The following is a 22,500-nucleotide window of genomic DNA, read 5'->3' as shown; positions in this document are numbered from 1 at the left end:
GTAAAACGTGAATAAAACGACGGTATATTTGGTTACACACTACTTAAAGATCTCAGAGAGTATGGAAATCTATTTCAGCTGCTTTATTACATGTGATTGCACATGACAACATGTGCTTTTAGGGTGGGGTTTACAGTTTGGTGAACAGAAAACTAAGCACGTCTCTCAGGCCTTTCTCTCCAGTTTTTGTGTGTGTTAATGTGTGTGTGTGTGTGTGTGTGTGTGTGTGTGTGTGTGTGTGTGTGTGTGTGTGTGTGTGTGTGTGTGTGTGTGTGTGTGTGTGTGTGTGTGTGTGTGTGTGTGTGTGGGCCTTAATGTTGTTGTTGTGGAATGGAGATTGGCTTTTTAGTGGTATTTGGGAGATGCAGCAGGGAGAAGCCTGCTAGCTCCCTCTGACTCCTCCTGGGAGCACAGATTAAAGAAACACACAAACACAGACACACACACACACACCAGTAAACAGCAGGATAGGATTAGATAGAGGTAGGCAAACACATACACACATATCCGTTAGATTTAGCACCAAAAACAAACGATTAGTGAATCTTAATCAACACCATACACCTCTTCTCTCCAACCCTACCTTTCTCTGTCAATGTCTCTAACACACACACTCTCTCTTTTAACACACTGTTTTGTTATTTTTTTTTTTTTTTTTTTTTTTTAAATCTGTCCTAAATAAAAAGCAATGTAAATAACAGTTTTTTTCAAAACTGAGTGATTTAGCCTTTCAGAGAGAGGGAGAGACATTCAGGGGTGACCGTCTCTTTATCACCTTGACAACTAGATCAGAGCCTTGATTACGGTTGCCGTGGTGATTAGCCCTGGATACAGACGTGCTTGCTAACCTGGATGGGCGGGTGATTTTGTGTGTGCGTGTTCTGATCTATCGCACCACGGTGGGCTCGCAGGTTTCATCCACCCCCCACCTGAATTTGGCTTTTAAAAGCCTTTTGCCTTCAGTCTCCTTAAATGTGCTTGTGCAACTTCTCCATCTATAAAGTGCAAACATTTAAGTGCAAGTTGCATCTTGGTTTTCAACTTGAATATTCAGTCAGAAAAACAATCCATTTTACAAGTCACTCAGAAGAATTCTACAATGTCTTTATCTTTCAAAATGTACGTTTATCTATGGGTTAAACTTTTACATTTAATTGTGAAAGCGTTACATTTAAATAAATATGTTCTAGCCTGTTTAATAAGCCCACATATGATCATTCCACAACAATACCACTGACGGAATGAAAAACACCTGCAGCAGTAAATACCTGTAATCAATTAGGGCATGCCCTGACCCACCATAAACACTTTTTATAACTCCTCGTGGATGTCGACTATAGTCTTAACCAGCATCAGCTCACACACACACACACACACACACACACACACACACACACACACACACACACACACACACACACACACACACACACACACATACCGTTGATGTGCATCCAGGGGGCTGTAGTTGTGTTTTACATATGTAAACAGATGGGAGGATGGAGGGACTGTGGAAAAAGCAGGAGGAGGAGGAGGATAGGAGGAGTTAAAAGGGATGGGAGAGAGGGAGGAAAGAAAGGAATGGATGGCTAGAGAAAAGTACTTCAGTTTTAAATGTTATCCCAGGGAGTGGCAAGCTTTTATGTGTGTGTGTGTGTGTGTGTGTGTGTGTGTGTGTCTGTCTGTCTGTCTGTCTGTCTGTCTGTCTGTCCTTGTGTGTGTGTGCGTGTGTGTTGATGGTTTATTCACACAGTGATTAGGCTTATTCCCTCTTGGCCACTTTCAAGCTTTCAATTAAGATTCTAAACACAAATATACTCTGCATTTATTACTCTCATCCCTGCTAACGAGCTAAAAAGAGTGTGTGTGTGTGTGTGTGTGTGTGTGTGTGTGTGTGTGTGTGTGTGTGTGTGTGTGTGTGTGTGTGTGTGTGTGTGTGTGTGTGTGTGTGTGTGTGTGTGTGTGTGTGTGGTATTAGCTTTCCGTGTGCTTATTGGAGGAAACAGTAATTCCCCATTTTCCTCCTGAAACTCCTGAGCGATGATTCCAAGGCCAGAGCGATGATGTGTGCACCTCTCCTGTTTGAATATTAATTAAAGTCTCATTACGTATGATAATACAAGACTTGCATGTCGGCCACTCGTTACGGTCAAGTGCCCTCAAGATGACACTGAACATCCTGTGTTGGTGTGTGTATTGTTTCGTGTTTATGAACAACATGTGTGACCGAATGCACTTGAATGTGATGTTTTAGCATTCACCTGCTCCCTGCTGTTCCAGCCTTGTTCTGTTTTCTTTTTGTTTTTTTTGCAATTCAGAGCACAGTACTCTTATCACAGAGGTATCATGGCTTAATAATCAATCATGACAGTTGTGATAAAGTTTTACTGGCAGATTTAAGTGATCTGCTTTAGGGGCTCTGATGTATCACAATAGGCACAGCTTAACAACCAATCATCCTACAGTCAGATCAGACAGCAATACGAGCTCTCAGCAACAAGAGAGGTTTTTAACAAACCCCCAGCTGAACAACGATACTTTAACCACTTATTTGTATATAAAAAGTGGATACACTTAAAATTATTCATTGCACTGCAGTTCTCCACTGTATTGTTAAGCTACAGCAGATAAAGAAGGTTAAATCATTTATCCAGTAGTGCTTTTATACCATTTTATACCTCCCTGCTTTGCTGTAAAAAAAAAAGAAGAAAATCCCAAATTACAGCTCTAAAGTTAGTAAAACATTATCAGAACAAATCAGAATAATTGTCAAACCTTTTTTGAGTCTATTTTTGATATCTTGTACATTTATTCATCCTTTTTTTAAATCATGTTCATATGTTTTACAGGAAGTCCTTAAAAACACAAAATCAAATACTTATGTTGTGAGTGTATTGCTATAAATAAGCACCACCCGGCGAGGTCTAATAAAGTTGTGATAAACTGTGTGACTTAAACATTTAAACAAACAATAACCAGAGACAGCAATGGATGATGATGATGATGATGATGATGATGATGGTGTGTGTGTGTGTGTGTGTGTGTGTGTGTGTGTGTGTGTGTGTGTGTGTGTGTGTGTGTGTGTGTGTGTGTGTGTGTGTGTGTGTGTGTGTGTGTGTGTGTGTGTGTGTGTGTGTAACTGAGAAGGTTTTTGGCTCCTACAGGACAGAGCGCTCCAGCTTCCCACTGTTATGTAATCTGACAGGGAAAATCCAAGCTGCTACACACAAACACACACACAGACACAGACTCTTTCCAAGACACACATGCACTTTTGCTCTCCACAAATATGCTCAATTTGTGCTTCCTTTCACTATACACACAAACTGGCTATCACCATATGTTGCCACTGTCTGCCAATAGTGGGCCTGTGTGTGTGTGTGTGTGTGTGTTTGTGCATGTGTGTGTGTGAGTGTTTCCACTGAAATTATTCAGTACAGGACAATATGAGATTTTTTTTTGGAGGAGTAGCACGAGTGCTTAAGTGTCGTCTCTCTTCTTAGTTTTTCAAGGGGAAGGCCTGTGTCTTTCTCTTTCTTTAATATGGTGGATGTTGCTTTCACTGACTCGCTTCAAAATCTAAAGGGTGAGTGAACTGAACTGTAGGTATTTGATGAAAGTTGTTAAACCACTGGACTTTCATGAACCCATCATCTGCCATCTGGGAAGCCAGAAACTGTAGCTGTGTGCACAATGAAGGTAGAGAGCCTCCTCTCTGTTTTAGGCTCTATGAAGTCTGCTACTAGGGACATTCGCATCCCATGTATATCACTTTTTTACCACAGCGTGTGCACTATATTGTCTGTCGACCAGCTCAGTGATATATGGTATACCTGCATCTATAGTCTACCTGAATGGCTCAATATGTGTTGTCTGGCCTGTCACAACCTTTTACCCTACCTCGCTTGAACGTGTCTTGGACGTGTCTTTTTTGGTGGACTGGCAGCTCTGTAGGATGGATAATTTGTTATGGAAGCTTAAACAACATTTATGTACCTGAATACCATACGAGTGAAAGAGCATGCAAGAGACCGAGAAACAGAAACCTTATTTTGCACTTGATTTATGTTTTTTTTTAGTTCTGCGAACCAAAATTAAAGTTGCAGACGCTTTGACCACAGATGAACCTCTGACAGCTGACTGAAATGAATAGGTCAAAAGCAGCCTGTTTCAGTGGGTGAGATTCTTCTGTTTGAAAGTGCTGTAGCTCTATTTCCCAGCTTCATTCAACTACATGTGAGAAGCCACACTGTAAAGTACATAAACAACTGATGAAAATATTAACAATTACCACACAGAGAGTGATGGAAAGAGAGAGGCAAAATGGAAGATGAGAGGAGGGAGGGAGAATGTGTGTGGGTGTTGGGTACTCGCGGGACCTCAGCACTGCAGCATTCTTTCTCTGTGTGTGTGTTTGTGTGTGTGTGTAAGAGAGAGAGGGAGAGGGTGAGTAAAGGTGGGGGCACTCTTGGGACCCCTCCAGCACTGCAGCAGGTTGTGTGTGTGTGTGTGTATGTGCATGAGTTTGTGTGTATGTGTGTCTATTCTCCAGCCCCCACACTACCAATGGGTCAAGCTCACTCCCCCTCCGCATCAACCCCCCCCACCCCTGGTTGCCATGGAAACACACCTTGAGCGAGCCCCCCAGAGAGGTGCATACTCCTCCTCCTTCCGTCCACTGCTCTCTTCTTTGCTGCACTCCTTCTTTCTCCCAAACGCCTCTGTTGCTCTCCCTCCGTCCATCCCGTCAACCCTGACTCCATCCTTCTCTCTGCAGTCCTCCTTACTCTCTCTCTCTCTTTCTCTTTCTCTTGCTAGCTCTCCCTTGCTGTCCTCGCCATCAATCGCCTGGCTTGGTTTACGGCCTATATGTCGCAAAGGGACCATACACACACTTTCTACTGTTCTTTCACACACACACTTGCAACCTCACATAGTTTGGGGATGGAGGGGGTTGACATTAGCAGAAAGGGGCAGTAATGGGGGTAGACACCCAAGGGACCAGCAGCAGCCCATACAGACTCGGTAGAGTTGGGGAGGGTGAGAGGTCGGGGCTTATGGGGGGGCCAGGCACCCAAAGGAGTATCCCAGCCAAGACTGTGAAAGGGTGTTAAGTGTGTGTGTGTGTGTGTGTGTGTGTGTGTGTGTGTGTGTGTGTGTGTGTGTGTGTGTGTGTGTGTGTGTGTGTGTGTGTGTGTGTGTGTGTGTGTGTGTGTGTGTGTGTGTGTGTGTGGTATGCAATCACTTCAGGGATCCGTCCCCAAACATAAACCGAGGAGCTCATTTATGTTGTGCTGCATGTTGCAGGGGTCTGTGATGAGGCCAGCATTAATGTGTGTGTGTGTGTGCGTGCGTGTGTAGGTGTTGGTGTGACTAGGATGATGCCACCTGGTCCCTCTCCTCTGGTCAATTAGCAGAGAGAGAGAGGAGAGTAACGAGAGAGAATGAGACGGACGTAGAGCATAAGCAATGAGGTGTGTGTTTGTAGGTGTGTGTTTGTGTGTGTGTGTTTGTGAGCGACATTGTTGAATTGTAAGGATGAGTCTGACCGCTGTATGGACTTTTCTTTCTGTGTGTGTGTGTGCCCCCCCCTTCCTGCCCTCCGTCCATTCACTAACATTACATTACATCCTGTCTTCACATTGTCTCTGTTTCCAGAGGTGAAACCTCATCAGTTATTCAACAGATGCACAGCAGCAAGCCACCAATTACCTGTGTGTGTGTGTGTGTGTGTGTGTGTGTGTGTGTGTGTGTGTGTGTGTGTGTGTGTGTGTGTGTGTGTGTGTGTGTGTGTGTGTGTGTGTGTGTGTGTGTGTGTGTGTGTGTGTGTGTGTGTGTGTGTGTGTGTGTGGCAGCAGCTTGAATTTTAGGGGCAGTTTCCCTTTAAAAAGCAGTTTCTCTTTCTCTGTCTGCCTACCTCTCTGATATTTAGTTTGAATGGTTTTTCTTGTTTGCTGCCCACTGTGAACATGATAACACGACATGAAATGTTCATGTTCATAATTACAGGCAGGAATTTGATAAATGTAAGCACTTAAAAGTTGAGTACTATTCTGCCATGATTGTCTGTCACAATACCTTATTTTATTGGATGATGAATTGCCCCCAGAAACAATTGCGATAAACAATATTATTGTAATTTTAAGACCATTTTATGCCAATGATTTAATATTATTTTATTATATTATAAGTACAGCCTTTCAAAAAACAATGGTCTTTTAAGTTGTAAGGTATTAAGACACTGGAATATAAAAAAACATGTTAAAATATCCTAGATAAATAAAATGCATCCACAAAAACAAAACAATAAAAGGAATGGACTCTCAGGCTCTGTGAACAAAAATGCACAATGTCTGTGAAATGCCCAAGTCTAATGGTAGGGAAAACTCTGCTTTTTGATTCTGGCATCATGGTGGCTAAAATCTTAATTTTGGAGGTCAAATGATTGAGGTTATCTTTATATTTCGTACAATAAGTGGTTATAGAAATTGTAACAGGCCTATGGTCAGGTGTTGCATTCCCTTTGTAGAAATCAAGAAAAGTGTCCTAACGAGTTTTACCAGAAGAATTGTCAACCAACCAATCAATCAAGAACAGCTAGTTGTACATTTTGGGAACTGTCAGCACAGCTGGAACATGTCTTCGACAAATTAGACTGCTATGAATAAAATGTTCCTTGTATAAAGCTTGATCAGTCAAATGGAAAATATTTGTGACCATTAAAAAAATATATTTTAACAGTTAACAGTGGTAAAAGAGAGTGAGAGCAGGTCGTGCCACACATTTTTGCAAAGTATGCATGTTCTTTATCCAAACAAGTGAGCAGGATTCCCCCATAAACCAGACCCACACTTGCTTTGGTGTGCTTTAAATAGCATAAAAAGTTAATTTCTGATGTCTGTTAACAAACTCAGCGTCCTAACCTTCACCCTGCCTCGCTCTCCCTCTCTCTCTCTCTCATCCCTCTCTCCCCTGTGTTCTCTGTCCCAGCATAGGCCTCCCAGGGTTGTGTGTGTGTGTGTGTGTGTGTGCGTGTGTGTGTGTGCGTGTGTGTGCGTGTGTGTGCGTATGCTGCTGGATCAAATGCACTCTGTGAGACAAAGCGTAACGGCAGGATACTCTGCGACTCTGTCATCTCACTATGGGTCTCTCACACACACACACACGCTCACACACGGACTGGGTCTCAGAGGGGGACAGCATACAGAGGCCGCGGTCCCCACACACACCCCACACACACTGATCAAAACAATGTATTTGTCAGAAAAGAGAAGTCTTTCATGGGACACAGACGCACACACACAGAGGCGTTGGAGGCCTCTCCCCATGGCCTTGTTCTGGACAGCCCAATTATCTCTCTGCACCTAGCTGATTTCCCTTCAATTCTCTCTCTCTCCCTTTGTCTCTGTCTTACTCTTTCCCTCTCTCGCTGTAGTTTTTGTCTTTTTTCATCTGTAGCCACTTTTTTCATTCACTCGATAATTGATTGACTGTTAATTTTCTTTTAAAGTTTCTTTTGTAAGACTGACTGTGTCATTGATGTCGTCTACAAAAAAAAAAGATATGGAACAATATGCAACAAAGGTTTTTTTTGTTTCTACCGATGAAATTTGTACTGAAATGATCAATAGAAAACTAATCAACAACAAGTCTTGTTTTTATTTTGTTTTAAACTGTTGGTCAAAATAAGCAATCTGGAAACCACGCATTGGGATTAAGGGGAATTGTGATGGGCGTCTTTGACTATGTCCTTCCATTTGAAAGACTCAGTGATCCATTGAGTAACAAGAAAAAAAAAATCATAGTTGCAGCGCTACTAAGACACTTTTTATTATAAATTCCCCCTAAATTGTATATTGTTCGCTTTTGATGAAGACATATCTCTAGATAAAGATCTATATAGAGAATGACCCAAAAAATCGGACTTCACTCTCATGAGATAAGTAAAAGTAAAGCATTACAACATATCCTGATTAAGTTACAGTGATTGCTGGAGTTGTCTTGTGTGGATTGCTTAAGTTTAATTTGCTTTAATAGAAGCAAGTCATAACCAGATCTCTATACATGCCATATGTGTGCAGTTTGGGATTTTTGTCTTCGTAATTGCAGCTAAAACACCTGCAGTAACCACAGAGCTCTGATACAGCATGTGTACAGTGAGGATGTCTCTGTCTAAATTCACAAACTATGGGTAATAGGCACATCACTGTGAACATGTAAAGGTAGTCGATCTTTGACCACTTCTTCTGATCCTGGTGGCGTGGGAGAGTGCGGGCCAACTTCTGAAAGGAGCGTTACCTTTACTGAGGGCAAAGAGCTTTAAAGGTGCCTTCTACAGAGACCCCCAGCACACACACAACATACACACACTGAGATCACTGAAGTGTGGGCAAAACTTACTTATTCACTTTCTGTCTGTATCTCTTTCTCTCAGGTCTGTCTTTTACTTCTGTTTGGTTGAAACAATGTATTATGAGAAAGATCCAGTGTTAAATAAAAGTATACTTTCACCGAGACAAGGATTACTTGCATGATAATTAAAATATGAAACATGACAATTAATTAAACTGGTAGTGCGGTACACTCCTCCCTCTTTCTCTCTCTCTATCTCCCTCGTTCTCTCTGTGTGTCTCACTCCATGTGACTCTCTCCTGCTGTTTCAATCTCCTAGTAAATGATAATGAACCTCTATCTGTCTCAGTATGTCTCGGACACACTGGCGCCCCACACAACCTAGCAGCCTTTGAGGTGTGTGTGTGTGTGTGTGTGTGTGTGTGTGTGTGTGTGTGTGTGTGTGTGTGTGTGTGTGTGTGTGTGTGTGTGTGTGTGTGTGTGTGTGCGTGCGTGTGTGTGTGTGTGTGTGTGTGACAGGGGATGTTTGGGGACCGGGACCATGGAGCATTCCATCTCATCCATATAAACCCATGTGGCACCCAACAGACACGCACACACACACACACACACACACACACACTCACACTCCCCCACAGCTATTGAGACGGGATTAGGGCACCCTTGTGTCGGCCTTTGAGGCAAAGAGAGATAGGAATCTTTGTGTGTGTGTATAAGTCAGTATGGGTGTCATGGATGTATGATTGAAGACGTTATTAACCCCATGATCCCCTGCAGCTGAAGTTCTGCAGACTGTTTTAATGTGTGTGAGAGTACGCACACATTAATAGCACTTACTTGAGAAAAGGCGGAGAAGTCACTGACCGTGTCCTCTTTATATTGTCTATGTGTATCTTTGAGTCACTGTACGTGTATGCATGTTTTTGTGTGTTAGTCTGTGAGAAGACACCATCTGATGTCTCCGGGCTCTATAGTCCTGTGGTGTGCGTGTGTGTGTGTGTGTGTGTGTGTGTGTGTGTGTGTGGTCCCACATGACGTGTGTGTGGTTGTGTGTGTGTGACTGGTGCATTGGTCCTGTATGGTACAATTGTGATAAGGACAACTGGCAGGAGACCTGATCGTCAAGGGGTGTGGGTGTGTGTGTGTTTATGACGCCCACTTTTCATCTGGCCTTTCACCATGGGTGCTGTGATGCCACTGACACCTTCTTAAAATAGACACAGAGACACACCAACATTGGTATAATCCTAGTGAGAATAATCAGGAAGGATGGAGGCTCGGGGACAGTCTCTCTTGTGTGTTTGTGATGAAGATACAGCTGAAGTGTGACGTGTCAACTAATTTATCTACTGTAAACACCATCTCAGACTTACTGTCAGTTTAATCTGAATAAGAGATTGTGGGAGGTGTGTCCACTTTAAATGACTGATAGAGCAAAGGTACATGGCCAGAGAGTTGGGTAGTCAAGAGACATTCAGAGACATCAGCACGGTATATGTGAAGGCAGGTAACATGGGGTGAGGGGTTTGAATTGGAACCCACACATATCAATCAGCAAGTGATAGACCAAGAGGGGCGTTAAGGGAGACACGGAGGGAGGAAGGGACAAAGTGAGGGATGGATGAGCGGCTGCGGTGGGCGAAGGCAGATAACGAGGACAGAGGGAGGGGAAGGAGGGATGACCATAAGAAGGGTAGATCATCCACAGCCCTGTGGGGAGGACAGACTATTACCAGCTGGGGCAGATATGGCACTGGGATGGGTGTGTGTGAGTGTTTGGGGTGGGGGGATGGGGGAGGGGGTTGTAGAAGGGAGAAGGAAAAATTAAAGGAGATCATGCAGCAAGGGTTGACACCTTAACTGATCCGGAGATGAACCTTTAAAATCGTAGTTTTTAAAATTAAATTTTGCCAATGGTGAGAGCTTATTTCACTTGTTTGTGGTTTAATGTAGCTTCTTTTTTTTAAAGACTAAAGACTACACTTATATAATATGTGAAACAAGTGTCACTGCTTAAATCATGTATGTTTAATCCTAGTTAGTTAGTAATAGAATGTGAGCAATAGGAGCGCCACTTCTATTAATATTCCTGTTATTGCTGTATGGTTTACATGTGCATTTCTAATCTGTGTCTACCGGTTTCCTCTGTTACCTGTATGATTTTTTTCAGTGTATTATATGCCACAGTTTGACGGCATCTGACCGATTCTGTATGTGCAGACATATTCCCTGAGTTTTGTATTAATATTCTAAAATGATGTCATATGTTCCTGTTTTCGTGTTGCCTAACCCAACCTACATATGCGTGTCTGTCTCCTATTTGCAGAGGAGGGCATCAATCACGAATGCAAGCTGTGTAACCAGATGTTTGATTCACCTGCCAAGCTGCTTTGCCACCTGATAGAGCACAGCTTTGAAGGCATGGGAGGTACCTTCAAGTGTCCCGTCTGCTTCACAGGTGAGAGACAAACACACACACACACACACACACACACACACACACATTCACCGTCAAGGACAGTAGCACAGAAAACAACAGTACTCACTTGTGTCCTATCTGCTTAGCATTTAAAAATTGACAAAGAAACATGGAGATGTATAGTGCTCACAGAAACAATTTAGCACACATGAATTCACAATCTACACAGCAGGGTCACAAAAAATGGCCTGAATAATCCCATACAATCACACACTTTAGTATACCGTAAAAAACTATTATCCCATCAAAACAAGAGGATAAGATAGCAGCACACTTATTTATTGCTGCCAGGCTGCCTAAGAATGTGAGGGAAGATAGATGGGAACTATGTCAGGGTAAAATCAGTATTCAATCAATGTCCAGTTAGTGTGCATTCATGAAAATAAAATAACCAATGCGTTTTTCTATTGTATTATTCCTGATGTATAATTTTTTCCTCCTCTGATAAATTTGGTTTTCTTGTCTTCTTTTACTTGCCATTTTTATGCACTGTGGGAACATAGCAAGCAAGTTCAAGTCAAACAGAAGGTCTCCATGGACCTTCACCGCTATAAAGTCTCTGTCAGTGCAGTAAATGCGTTACCATTTACTTTAACTAAAGGAACATTTTCCATGCAATATGCTTAAGTAAGTTCCTCAACTAAGGAGAAATGACACCTTGAGTTTCATTCTGAAGGTGTTTGTGTAACCGGCGACACTACTCTTTTTTACATCACTGTTTATCACCAATGAAATATAGACTACTATAGACATTCCTACCCTAACCATAGGTTATTATTGTAGAACTGTTTGGCTTTTTGTTTTATTTGCACTATATGTTATCTGTCTAATCACAGATGAATATGAATCCAAAAGGGTTTTAACCAGCCAGAATAGTGCATTCCTTTTTAAAGCAGACAACCACCAGCACAAACTTTCTAAACACCAAACTGAACACGTCTTATTATTGCAGTTGGAAGCAAGGTTTGCACTTAAATCGTCTCCAGTACTTGTTGTGGCACGGTAAAGCCCTCTCTGGGTTACCTGCATCATGATACATAGTGTATATGTTTTACTTTATTTATTTTTTTCAGTTAAAAACGAGATCATGTTAGGAACATTCATTGTTTTAACATTGTTACCTGTGGGTGTAATATTCCAGCAGGGGGCTGCTGCTAAAGAAGTAGACACAATACTCTGCATGTGCAAAAGTTCATGCAATATTACCTCCAAACATGCCAAATATGAAGTACCCTGTGTCTCTGAAATCCACTAGAGGACACAAACAAAATGCTGGATGACCAAATTAGGCCTGTGGTTCGGTGTATTTTACCAGAAACTAGGGCTGCACCTTCCCTCCCTCCCTCCCTCCCATCTCTTGACTCTCTATCCCCATACTCTCTCTCTCTCTCTCTCTCTCTCTCTATCTCTGCCCTCCCTCTTTCTCCCCTTCACTGTCTTTCCCCTCCCTCAGTTGTTGAGTTTGTCTTGTGTTGTGTGCCTCTCTCCCCCTCCTCCTCTCCCTCCCCCAGGTACACAGCAACTCTTTAAACTTTAAATCTATTCCTTGGTGGCTTATGAATTAGTAAGATGGGCACCACTCCTATGGGGAGGCTTAATAATTCAACACATACACACAGTGAAAACCAAAAGTTTACTGAAACAAAAGGGAGAGAGAGAAAGAAAAAAAAAAAAAAGTATGAGACAACAGTGAAGCAGAAGTTAAAAAAAGGAGGAGATCATTTATTGATAAATATCACAAGGTCTGCTGAGGATAGCACTTCCTGTTTTCTCTCCTTCTTTCTCCTGCACTCACGTCTTCCCCGTCAGCCATTCATTTGCTTTAGTTGTGCGCGTTTGTTGGTTTATTTGTACCCAAAACTCAGTTGCCATTTGCTTCCTTCTCTGCTGGTTCAGTATACTGCAGATGGTGTAGCACTTATCGTTCAACAGTCAGGTTGTAAACAGTAAATCAGTAGATTGGAGCTAATAAAAAGCTACATGTACTGTAGTCTATATCCAAACACCTTCACTATCTTTCACTCACAGACCCAAGATCAGTTTTCTCCAAAGCTTTCACTTAACCATTCAAAAATTACTTTTTATATTACCTTGAGTTTAACACCATAGACCTGAAGCTCCAGCAACAGACATGCCAACAACAATGGAGATTAAACTGTTTCTCTGCCTAATAGGCATTTTTTTTTTCTTCTGAAGTCAGTGGAATTCAGTGGAATAATAAACACTGTGTAATGTGTTGCGGTTTATGTTTTCCTCTCCCAGTGTTTGTGCAGGCCAACAAGCTCCAGCAGCACATTTTTGCCGTCCACGGCCAGGAAGACAAGATCTACGACTGTTCCCAGTGTCCGCAGAAGTTCTTCTTTCAGACAGAACTACAGGTAGGCCCCCTAAATTCTGTCTTTGTGTTGGCCTTGACCTGACTCTCTTTCTGTCTGTATGTTTGTGTGTGTGTGTGTGTGTGTGTAGTTCTTGTCTGGCATAAATTAGGGAATGGTTGTGTGCAGGTGCTGATCTCACGGTAGAAAGTAGAATGTGTACCCAAGGAGACTCACTGTATAAGAGAAATGTAGTTAATATTCTTAACCTAAACCCTCCCTTCTTTCAAAGGCTTCCACCGATCCCTCAATATTCAGTAACCTTCTCCAGAACCTCTTCCGATACCTCCCAGCTACTGTCCATCATTTTAGAGATTCCCTTTATTTACTGCTCATCCGTAGTCCTCCCTCCGCCCTCTTTCCGTTCCTCTGTCCCCCTCTTTCCATCTCTCCTCATGAGGTCTGAGCAGGGTTCTGGCAAGCCTCATGCCATTAGGGTCCAGACACATTTGTGTGTGTGCGTATGAAAGAGAAGAGAGGATATAAGTCACCCAAGAGTAGGTCCTAGGCCAGCTGTGGCCAGGTCTATGATGATGTAAACCTCTCTGTCCTCCTCCATTTCTTCTGCTCCTTGTCTCTTGTATCCTCTTAGCAACATACTAGTGACCTAAAAAGTCTGTAGGTCAAACAACGCTGTTAAAGGGGAAATCTGTAAACTTTCCTCATACTGCTGCCTGCTGCATTGACCAGAGGTGTTTTATAAAGAAAGCTAGTTGTTGTGGAAGCCTACAGATTGTAGAAATGGAATTACTTGCATTGTGTTTAATCAGTATCACCAATGATCACCATTTTCTGGTGTTTTACAATTCTACTAGACAGATCAAATAATACTAATTGATTACAAAAAAAATCAAAAAGAGCTGCAGTCTATCTTTAAGTGGAATCTGCCAAAGCACCTCAACCACCATCATGTTTGAGAAGCAGAACAAATTGTGCTTTGTGTAATGTTTTAGTGTTGAACCTGCATATATATATATATATTATATATATATAATACAGTTTTTTCCACTGTTTCAGACAAGAGTTGCTCATAGGATATCCAATCACTGTGTTGGGATTCATTTACAGATTAACATGCTGGAATCTTTCAAAAGGCTAAAAGGTGGCTTTTGATAACTCCTTGGAAGCTACAAGTTTAACGTCTCTGGCAAAAGCTTGAGTTTGCATTGTAGTGGTTGGTTTTTGATAAGCAGCTTTGTTGATTATGCTCGAATCTTAATATCATAATATCTAACTGCTTACTTAACAACTACATCTGACTAATGGTGAAACACCACAGTATCTAACAATCAGGAACACCCTGAGATTTGATTGTCTTCACTCCACGTAGGTTTATCTGCTACACACAGAGTATAAGCAAACCGAGTTGTCCCAGGATCAACTAACGTCACTATAGAAATACACATCACTTGACACCTTTGCTTTGGTCTGGGTCTGGTTGACTTAACTCTCCCGAGAGATCCCGGGGCTCCTTCATCCCTGCCTATATATACGTATCAAGATAATTGATATGAATACATGAAGTAACATTCAATACACACAAATATGTTCTTACCACAGCAGCCAGTAATATCAATGCCTTGTGAATAGTGTAGATGATAATGGCAAAAAGCGTTCACTCTATAATATGTGCTGTGTTCGAATGGTACGTAATGAGAAGAGTGGTCTGTGGGCAGGATGTCAAACAACAAAGAGTTAGACAAAGAAAGTCAGAAAAACACAAAAACAACCTATATAAGAACTTCTACCAGGAATTATTTGAATTTACAAAAGCCTGCCCCAGCAACGCACACACACACACACACACACACACACACCCACACACCTACACACGCACACAAAGTGGCAGTGATGTAGGGCCGGAGGTGGTGGGCATATGGCTGGCCAGTCCATTTAACAGCAGGGTGACTGCTGGACCCTGTCGGTTAATGTCCACACACAGGCACCACTCACACCTCACACACTCCCATTCACCTCCACACACCTCTACAAACACACACAAACACCTCCACTCCTCTGCTACACACGCTCCATCCCAGATGACTCCTCTCCTGTTGTCTGACCAGGTCACAACATCCTTATGGACTGATGAATTGTTGGATGGGAATCATTAGTTTGATAAATCTGTTGTTACGTTTGGATTTAAAAAGAAACTTGACTACACTTCTCACACTGAAGACCTAAATAACTGTTGGTTTGGTTTGGTTTTATTTTTCCCGCACAGTAGTAATACTAATGATGATAACTTTCTTATAGAGCACTTTCGTAAAAAAACAAAAACATCACGCTAGTGTGAGTTAAAATGTATAAAACCTTTATATAGCTTGACTTGACTTAACAACAGACAGTTATTCTCCTCACATATAAACTCAGCTGAGTTTAGTCAGGTCAAATGAGTTTAATTCTGTGTTGTTTTGATTCCAGCTAAGTCGAGCTCAGTTCACCTTCTTCTCTCCCTCAGCTCCTTGTACTTCTTCCTCTTTGGCTGCTGCACTCCAGCTATATCCATCTTGTTACACTTTGGTCATGGCCCAAGTGTGTGTGTGTGTGTGTGTGTGTGTGTGTGTGTGTGTGTGTGTGTGTGTGTGTGTGTGTGTGTGTGTGTGTGTGTGTGTGTGTGTGTGTGTGTGTGTGTGTGTGTGTGTGTGTGTGTGTGTGTGTGTGTGTGAAAAAACTTGCAGCCCAAGCCCGACCTGCCACAGCTCCATTGCCCCATGGGAGGGCTCTCTAAGTGGGCTAGACAGAAAGGCTGACTGGGGGAGATGGAGAGCTACAACCATGGAGGTTAATGCCACTGCTAGCTATTATTGTGTGTATGTGTGTGTGTGTGTGTGTGTGTATGTGTGTGCATCTGCCAGAGAAAGTGGAATGGGGTAATTTGTGTGTGTTTTAATGAGGTACCGATGGATGAAGAAGGCCGGTTGGCCAGCGAGAAAAAGGCTTTGGCCTCTTTCAACCCCTCGGAGGGGCCGTATGATGTCAAGCTCTCTCTCTCTCTCCCCTCACACACACACCCAAGGGGAACTGCTGCATGGACACGTCGCTGCATCATCCTCTCTCCCTCCTCACCGCACTCTCTCAGTCCCTCTCTCGTCTCCCTCTGCATACAAAGACTTTTACTTTCTCTCTCAGTCGCTGGCTTTCACCTCTCTGTCCACCTCTTCCACACCACAACTTTAACTCTTCTCTCCTCCTGTCTCTCTCCCTCCTCTCTCTCTCTCTGTCTTCCTCCCTCTCTCTGACTCCCCCCACCGTCTGTCCCTGAAGAACCAGCCCCTATGCATATTTTAGCCCCTCTCCTCTCTTCCTCTCTTCTGTGCCTCTCCCCAGTGCCCCATAAATAGTGCAGACGTAAGCTGGTAAATAAGAAATGTTTTGGTGTGTGTGAGTGTGTGTGTGTGTGTGTGTGTGTGTGTGTGTGTGTGTGTGTGTGTGTGTGTGTGTGTGTGTGTGTGTGTGTGTGTGTGTGTGTGTGAGCGGTTGTGTAAATAAGAAATGCCGTGGCCCTGATCAGTGAGGTCCTTCTGGATCTATCTTTCTCTCTGTCTTTACTCCCAGACACACAGGACTTTTCTAATTCTCTCTGTTTTAGATTCTTTCTTTCAATTAGCGTGGCTGTAGAAACTGCTTTTGTACTGATGATTTAAAAAAATGTCCGTTTTCCCACCACCAGCAAACAATTGTTTTTGCATTCGTACAATATTTTTAAGTATACTCAGAAGTCTAAGCAGTACCCAAATATCTACAAAGTACTTTTTTTATGATCTTTGGAGACAGTGCATCCGTCTTGTTGAAGTAAACCTAGTTTGAAATAGTCATCCGGCTGTACATCAGCTCTGACTCTCTCCTGTGTTACATTCCCTGACAGACTTCTTGATCTTCACATTCATTTTAAGCCTCCAGGGGGTGCTATACTGCAGCTCCTGCCCTCAATGCCTCCTCTGCTCCCTCGCTCCGTCCGTCACTCTTCAGCACTCCTCCCTAATCATCCCTTTTTTTTTTTCTATCTGCCTGTTGTGCTTCACAATTTCCTTTAGCACTAGTGAATATTTAAACACCGCTGGATGGCTGGATTGCTGGTCAGATGAATAAATGGATGGAAGGGTGGATGGATGTTGGAGGATCCTTTTCGTTTGTTTGTGTGTTGATTCCCTCCACCGAATCTTCCGCCTTTCCTCGCGTCCCAGCGGTGTTGAATATTTGAGGGTTGTGCACGCACACAACCGCAGAGACGAGCGGGGATCTGTTCCCTCGTAGACGCACTAAAAAGAACACGTAGTGTACACAACAGGATGGATAGAAAACTGGGAAATGAAGAAGGAGTCATACAGAGAGGGATGGACAAACCAACACACTGACAGAAACACAGCACTGAATACAGCATTTTACATTTTCAGCACAGTTGGACTACATCCCAACATCGGAGCTCCTATATCAGTGACATGTTATTAATTTGTATTCAGCCAGTATGGGGCCCCTTCTCAGCTGTTACTGTATGTTACCTGTACCTGGAAAAATGAAAGGAATATTTAAAGTTTTCCCCGTAGAGCTAAAGTAATGAATACAATCTTTATTTTGGTAGTTAACGTACAGCAGAGAAAAGCTTGGCTTGACTGTTCAATACCTGCAGTTGGGTCGGGGTGTGTGTGTGTGTGTGTGTGTGTGTGTGTGTGTGTGTGAGTGTGAGAGTGTATGTGTGTGAAACGAGCTGTGTTTAGCAGTCTGTCTGTGAATAATGTTGTCTTTGTCTGAATCTCATTGTCTCCCTCTAACTGAATTATGGAAAGGTGTGGATGTGGCTGAACTGGCAATGGCTTGTATCTGTGTGTGAGTGAGTGAGTGAGTGTGTGTGTGTGTGTGTGTGTGTGTGTGTGTGTGTGTGTGTGTGTGTGTGTGTGTGTGTGTGTGTGTGTGTGTGTGTGTGTGTGTCTCCATTGTCTCTGGATGTTGCTGTCAGTTGTGAGTGTTGTGTCAAGCCGTAGTGTGTACTCTCTGATCCTTGGCTCCCTTGGTGTGTGTGTGTGTGTGTGTGTGTGTGTGTGTGTGTGTGTGTGTGTGTGTGTGTGTATGTGTGTGTGCTTGTCTATGTGTGTGTTTGTGTTTGTGTGTGTGTGTGTGTGTGTGTGCGTGCGTGTGTGTATGAATTTGATCCGTAGATCCCTGTGGCGTTCCAGGGGAGCGTACTCAGCTGCCCCACTGCTCACTGGGAGACTCTGTGTTATTAGAATGGGGACCTGGGACGCACACACACGCACACACACTCTTTCCTCCCTGAATCCCTAGACTTGAAGGTATTTGCAGCAGGGGAAAGAGAGACAGAAACAAAAGGAGATTCAAAGAGAGAAGTAGAGAGACAAATAGGGAGAGACTGCATGCCAGCTAGCCTTACCTGATTCAACAACTACTAGTACTACTAATACTACTACCACAGTACAACAGCTGCTACTATTTCAAGTCTTTATCTCTTGACTTATTTACCAGATCACTATCTAAACAACCATAATTATGGAAGTTATTGTACACAAGTTTAGCAGAACTAAAAGCTGTAGGAAAAGCAACACAACCAAATCAACAATAATGTGTCATTTATCTTACTCTCCTTAATCTTGGCGGACTCCTTTTTTTCCTCTGACCACCTAAGGAAACATTGCATACAAATTGTGTCCGCGGCTGTTAACACTGCAGAGATTTTTGTAGTTTTCTTCGCTCCACACTGTGAATGCAAAGCTCGTTCTGTTCACGCTGGATTTAAACAGAGGAAAATCTCAATGTGGGACCAGTTAATCATCTGTAAATATTGCATTTGTATGCACATGTACACGTGTGTTTGCATTTATGCTTTGAGGAACTCACCGCCAGAACACGGTAAAAAAAAGGGCATGCACAGTGGTTCTCGGTGAGGGAGGCGAAAGAGAAAAAAGAAAATATCAGGCAAAAGAAAGTTACTCCTGCTTTGATATAAAGCGGAGGAACAAACAGACGGATGCAGAGAGACAAAGACAGGCAGGGCGAGATAAAGAGGGAGAGCGAGATAAACAGAGGTAGGGACGGATACAAAGGAGTAACACTGAGCCAGCACCTGGAGGGTTTCTAACAGCTTGGACCATGTTCCTGTCATTTAGTTTGTGTGTGTGCGTGTGTGTGACAGGTGAACAGAGGCAATGTGTCACAGAACAGGACAGACTCTGCGTGGCGTGTTGTTCTATCAGCTCTGCCAAAATACACTCATACAGATACATAGACGGCACACACAGACACCAACATGTCACCACATCAACAGCTGGAAAAACCCAAAGGCCCTCATTTGTTTGGCTCTGTAGAATAATTCTAATCTTTGACAACAATTGGTTTATACATTTTCTGTTCTTTTCCTCTGACTTGTTCAGTCTAATAATTAGACTCTAATTAGTTTCTTTCACTTTATTCGCACATCTCTGATGGGTAAAACTGTTTAATTCTAAATTTGAAGCACGCCATTAGACACATTGTAAAACTATTAAAGTGTTAGTATACATTTTCTGACAGTTGCACAGCTACAGTACATGAATCAGCAAGTATTGTACTTATATCAAGGTACTTTTTCACACTGAAGTTGTTTAATATTTCCCCCTGTTTGGGGATGTTTAAAAGATCCCTAAACATGAAGTATTGTCAAATTTTTTTTCTGAGAAGATAGTGAACACTATCAATAAGCTTCTTTTTCAGACATATTCAAACACTTTGTTTTCTCTGACCAACAGTCCAAAACTCAAAGATATATTTTTTCTATCATACAAGTCTTAAAAAATTGCAAATGTTAACAATTGACAAGCTGGAAGGTGGAACCAGATAATATTTGGCTTATTTTTCTTAAGACAATGATATAAAAGGCTATTGGATTATCAAAATTGTTGTAACTAATTGGTTTATTGACTACTTGTTTCAGCTCTCTCCTTGGCTTTCAACCAAGTCAATCAAAAATGACAAGCAAATATTTCAGTATTTTATTTAAGAGGCCTTTTAAAGCAAAGATAAGAAAAGGAATTTACTGCTGTGAAACAACCTTTATTGATCTTCCAATCAATGCTGCTTCTATTGACACTTGTAATGATGAAAGTAAATGACACACACCCCCATAAAAACACCCCATGTACTTTTGTTTTGTTTTGCTGGCACATAAACCAGGCATACTCATGCACACACACACACACACACACACACACACACACACACACACACACACACACACACACACACACACACACACACACACACTCACTCACACACACACTGTACTGTGTCTCTGCTCTTCCTCGCTCTACTCATCCCCTTTAATTCCTCCCTCACTTCACATATCAAGCCAACCCATCCCTCTTCCTTCCTTCACTCATCCATCTTTATGTCAGTGCTCTCTCTGTTTTCCATTCTGCCCTTCTGCCAGTTTAGGGGTGCATGGTAATCAAAAAAAAAAAAGCTGGCCCCCGAGGGACTCATGGGGATTGGGCGTGTGCAGTAATATGACAGTGACACGGAAAGCCGTCACGCTCTGCTGAATTGTGAGCTCATGTGTGTGTTGGATGGATCGTGTCTGTGCATTTATTTGCACATCTGTAACTTTTAAATCCATTTTTCATTTACGTCTGCCTGACATTTTGCATTGCCCGGTGTTAGAGTGTGTGTGTGTTTGTGTGTGTGTGTTCCTACCCCCTCACACTCTTATACATTACATTCAGTATCCTGCCTGTGTCTTTTATGAGTGTGTTTTTGGATGCTTGTGTATGTGTTTGTCTGTCTTGTCAACCATGTCCGCAGGCTCCAGTCCTCATCTGGCACTCAGCTTCACAGTCTAGAAGGGCCACATTCCTCGGCCCTGAGAGAAGTGTTTTTGTGTTTGTGTGTGTGAGAGAGAGAGAGAGAGGGGAGTGAAAGAGATCAGTTTTGAGCATACCCACATTTTTCTCTGTAGTGGTGTGACTCAAACGTGTCATGTGACGCTCAGGAACGCTCGGTTATTCGTGCTGGAGGTGAGGTCACTTCCTATTATGTGTAACGGCTTCCAGCGGGGAGCTCTCACCTTTGCTGTGAATCAGGTGCAGATCCATGCGTGTGCGCCTTTGACATTGTGCTTGTGTGTGCGTGTGTGTGTATGTATGTATGTGTGTGTATGTGTGCCCATCATGCTGTGAGTGTATTTTGGGTTGTGTTTACTGGTCCAAACCTGGCTGTTTGGGCCAGGAGCAACAGGAGAGGGGAAGTCCCCTAGGAGAAAAGAAAGGGAGGGCGCTCTCCAAACAGGACGCGGTCAGAGAGGTCACCCTGGGTGCGGTGACGGAGGAGAGGAGTGTTGGGTCATCGTGACTTGGCTGGAAAGAGAAGGGGATGAAAGAAGTTTTGGGTGGATCATTAGAAAGTATGGCATAGTGTTAGATTTACAACAAGAGGAGGAGAGTCAGAAGGATGATGAGGAGCGATGGGGCATAACGCGGTGGGAGGGGAGCAGGGAATACGTGTCGGAGGGATGTAAAGGGATGGGGGGGGGTGCGTTTATTTTCGATCTGCTCCCGGGGCAGCATCCTGTCCTGGACGGGTGGGGCTAAAGACAAGCCAGGGAGCAGAGGAAGAGGGCTAAGACAGCCCATCTGCTAGTCCCAGACACACACACACACACACACACACACACACACACACACACACACACACACACACACACACACACACACACACACACACACACACACAGACATAGACACGCTCATTCTGTTGGAAGAGTGTCAACCCTGAGCTATAAATACACTGAACCCAAAGAAAGACCACAAGGCGACTAAGGTGATTTTTCATTTGGTGTTAAAAACAGCAGTGGAGATGGGGCACACGTACACACACACACACACACACACACACACACACACACACACACACACACACACACTCACGCACATGCAGCATTTGGACTACCTCCAATTACCCCTACATACACACACATTTGACACATACTGACAGACGCTCGCTTGCTGATACATGGAGGTAGCTCTCACACACACACACACACACACACACACACACACACACACACACACACACACACACACACATACACACATACAAACACACACAGCATTGTTCCAACAGCAATGCTTCCCTCTTCCTGCTTCTATGAGATACTTGGCACCTCCAATTGAAAGTGTAGTTGTTAAATCATTACAGAACAGCAAAGTGTTTGTGTGTGAGTTATTTTGCTCACAAACAAGGTCGATGATAGTGTTTGAGTTTGCTGTAATGTAATGTTTCCAGATGAATGTTCCCAGTTCAGGCCAG

The 22,500-nt window shown here is 43.0% G+C and overlaps 1 protein-coding gene across 5 annotated transcripts in view; it reads left to right on the top strand.

The window, feature by feature from the left end:
• znf423 (zinc finger protein 423) overlaps window positions 1–22,500 on the top strand; it is a 144,110-nt gene that overhangs the window by 116,084 nt on the left and 5,526 nt on the right. For all 5 annotated transcript variants that reach the window (XM_054620293.1, XM_054620292.1, XM_054620291.1 and 2 more), the window contains exons 19-20: window positions 10,679–10,810; window positions 13,094–13,209. In XM_054620293.1, coding sequence (XP_054476268.1) covers window positions 10,679–10,810; window positions 13,094–13,209 — 248 coding nt within the window. The remainder of the gene's footprint in view (window positions 1–10,678; window positions 10,811–13,093; window positions 13,210–22,500) is intronic.

This window comes from Anoplopoma fimbria, chromosome 19, assembly GCF_027596085.1.
Source record: "Anoplopoma fimbria isolate UVic2021 breed Golden Eagle Sablefish chromosome 19, Afim_UVic_2022, whole genome shotgun sequence".
Classification (NCBI taxonomy): domain Eukaryota; kingdom Metazoa; phylum Chordata; class Actinopteri; order Perciformes; family Anoplopomatidae; genus Anoplopoma; species Anoplopoma fimbria.
This window is presented reverse-complemented; position numbering and strand designations above follow the sequence as displayed.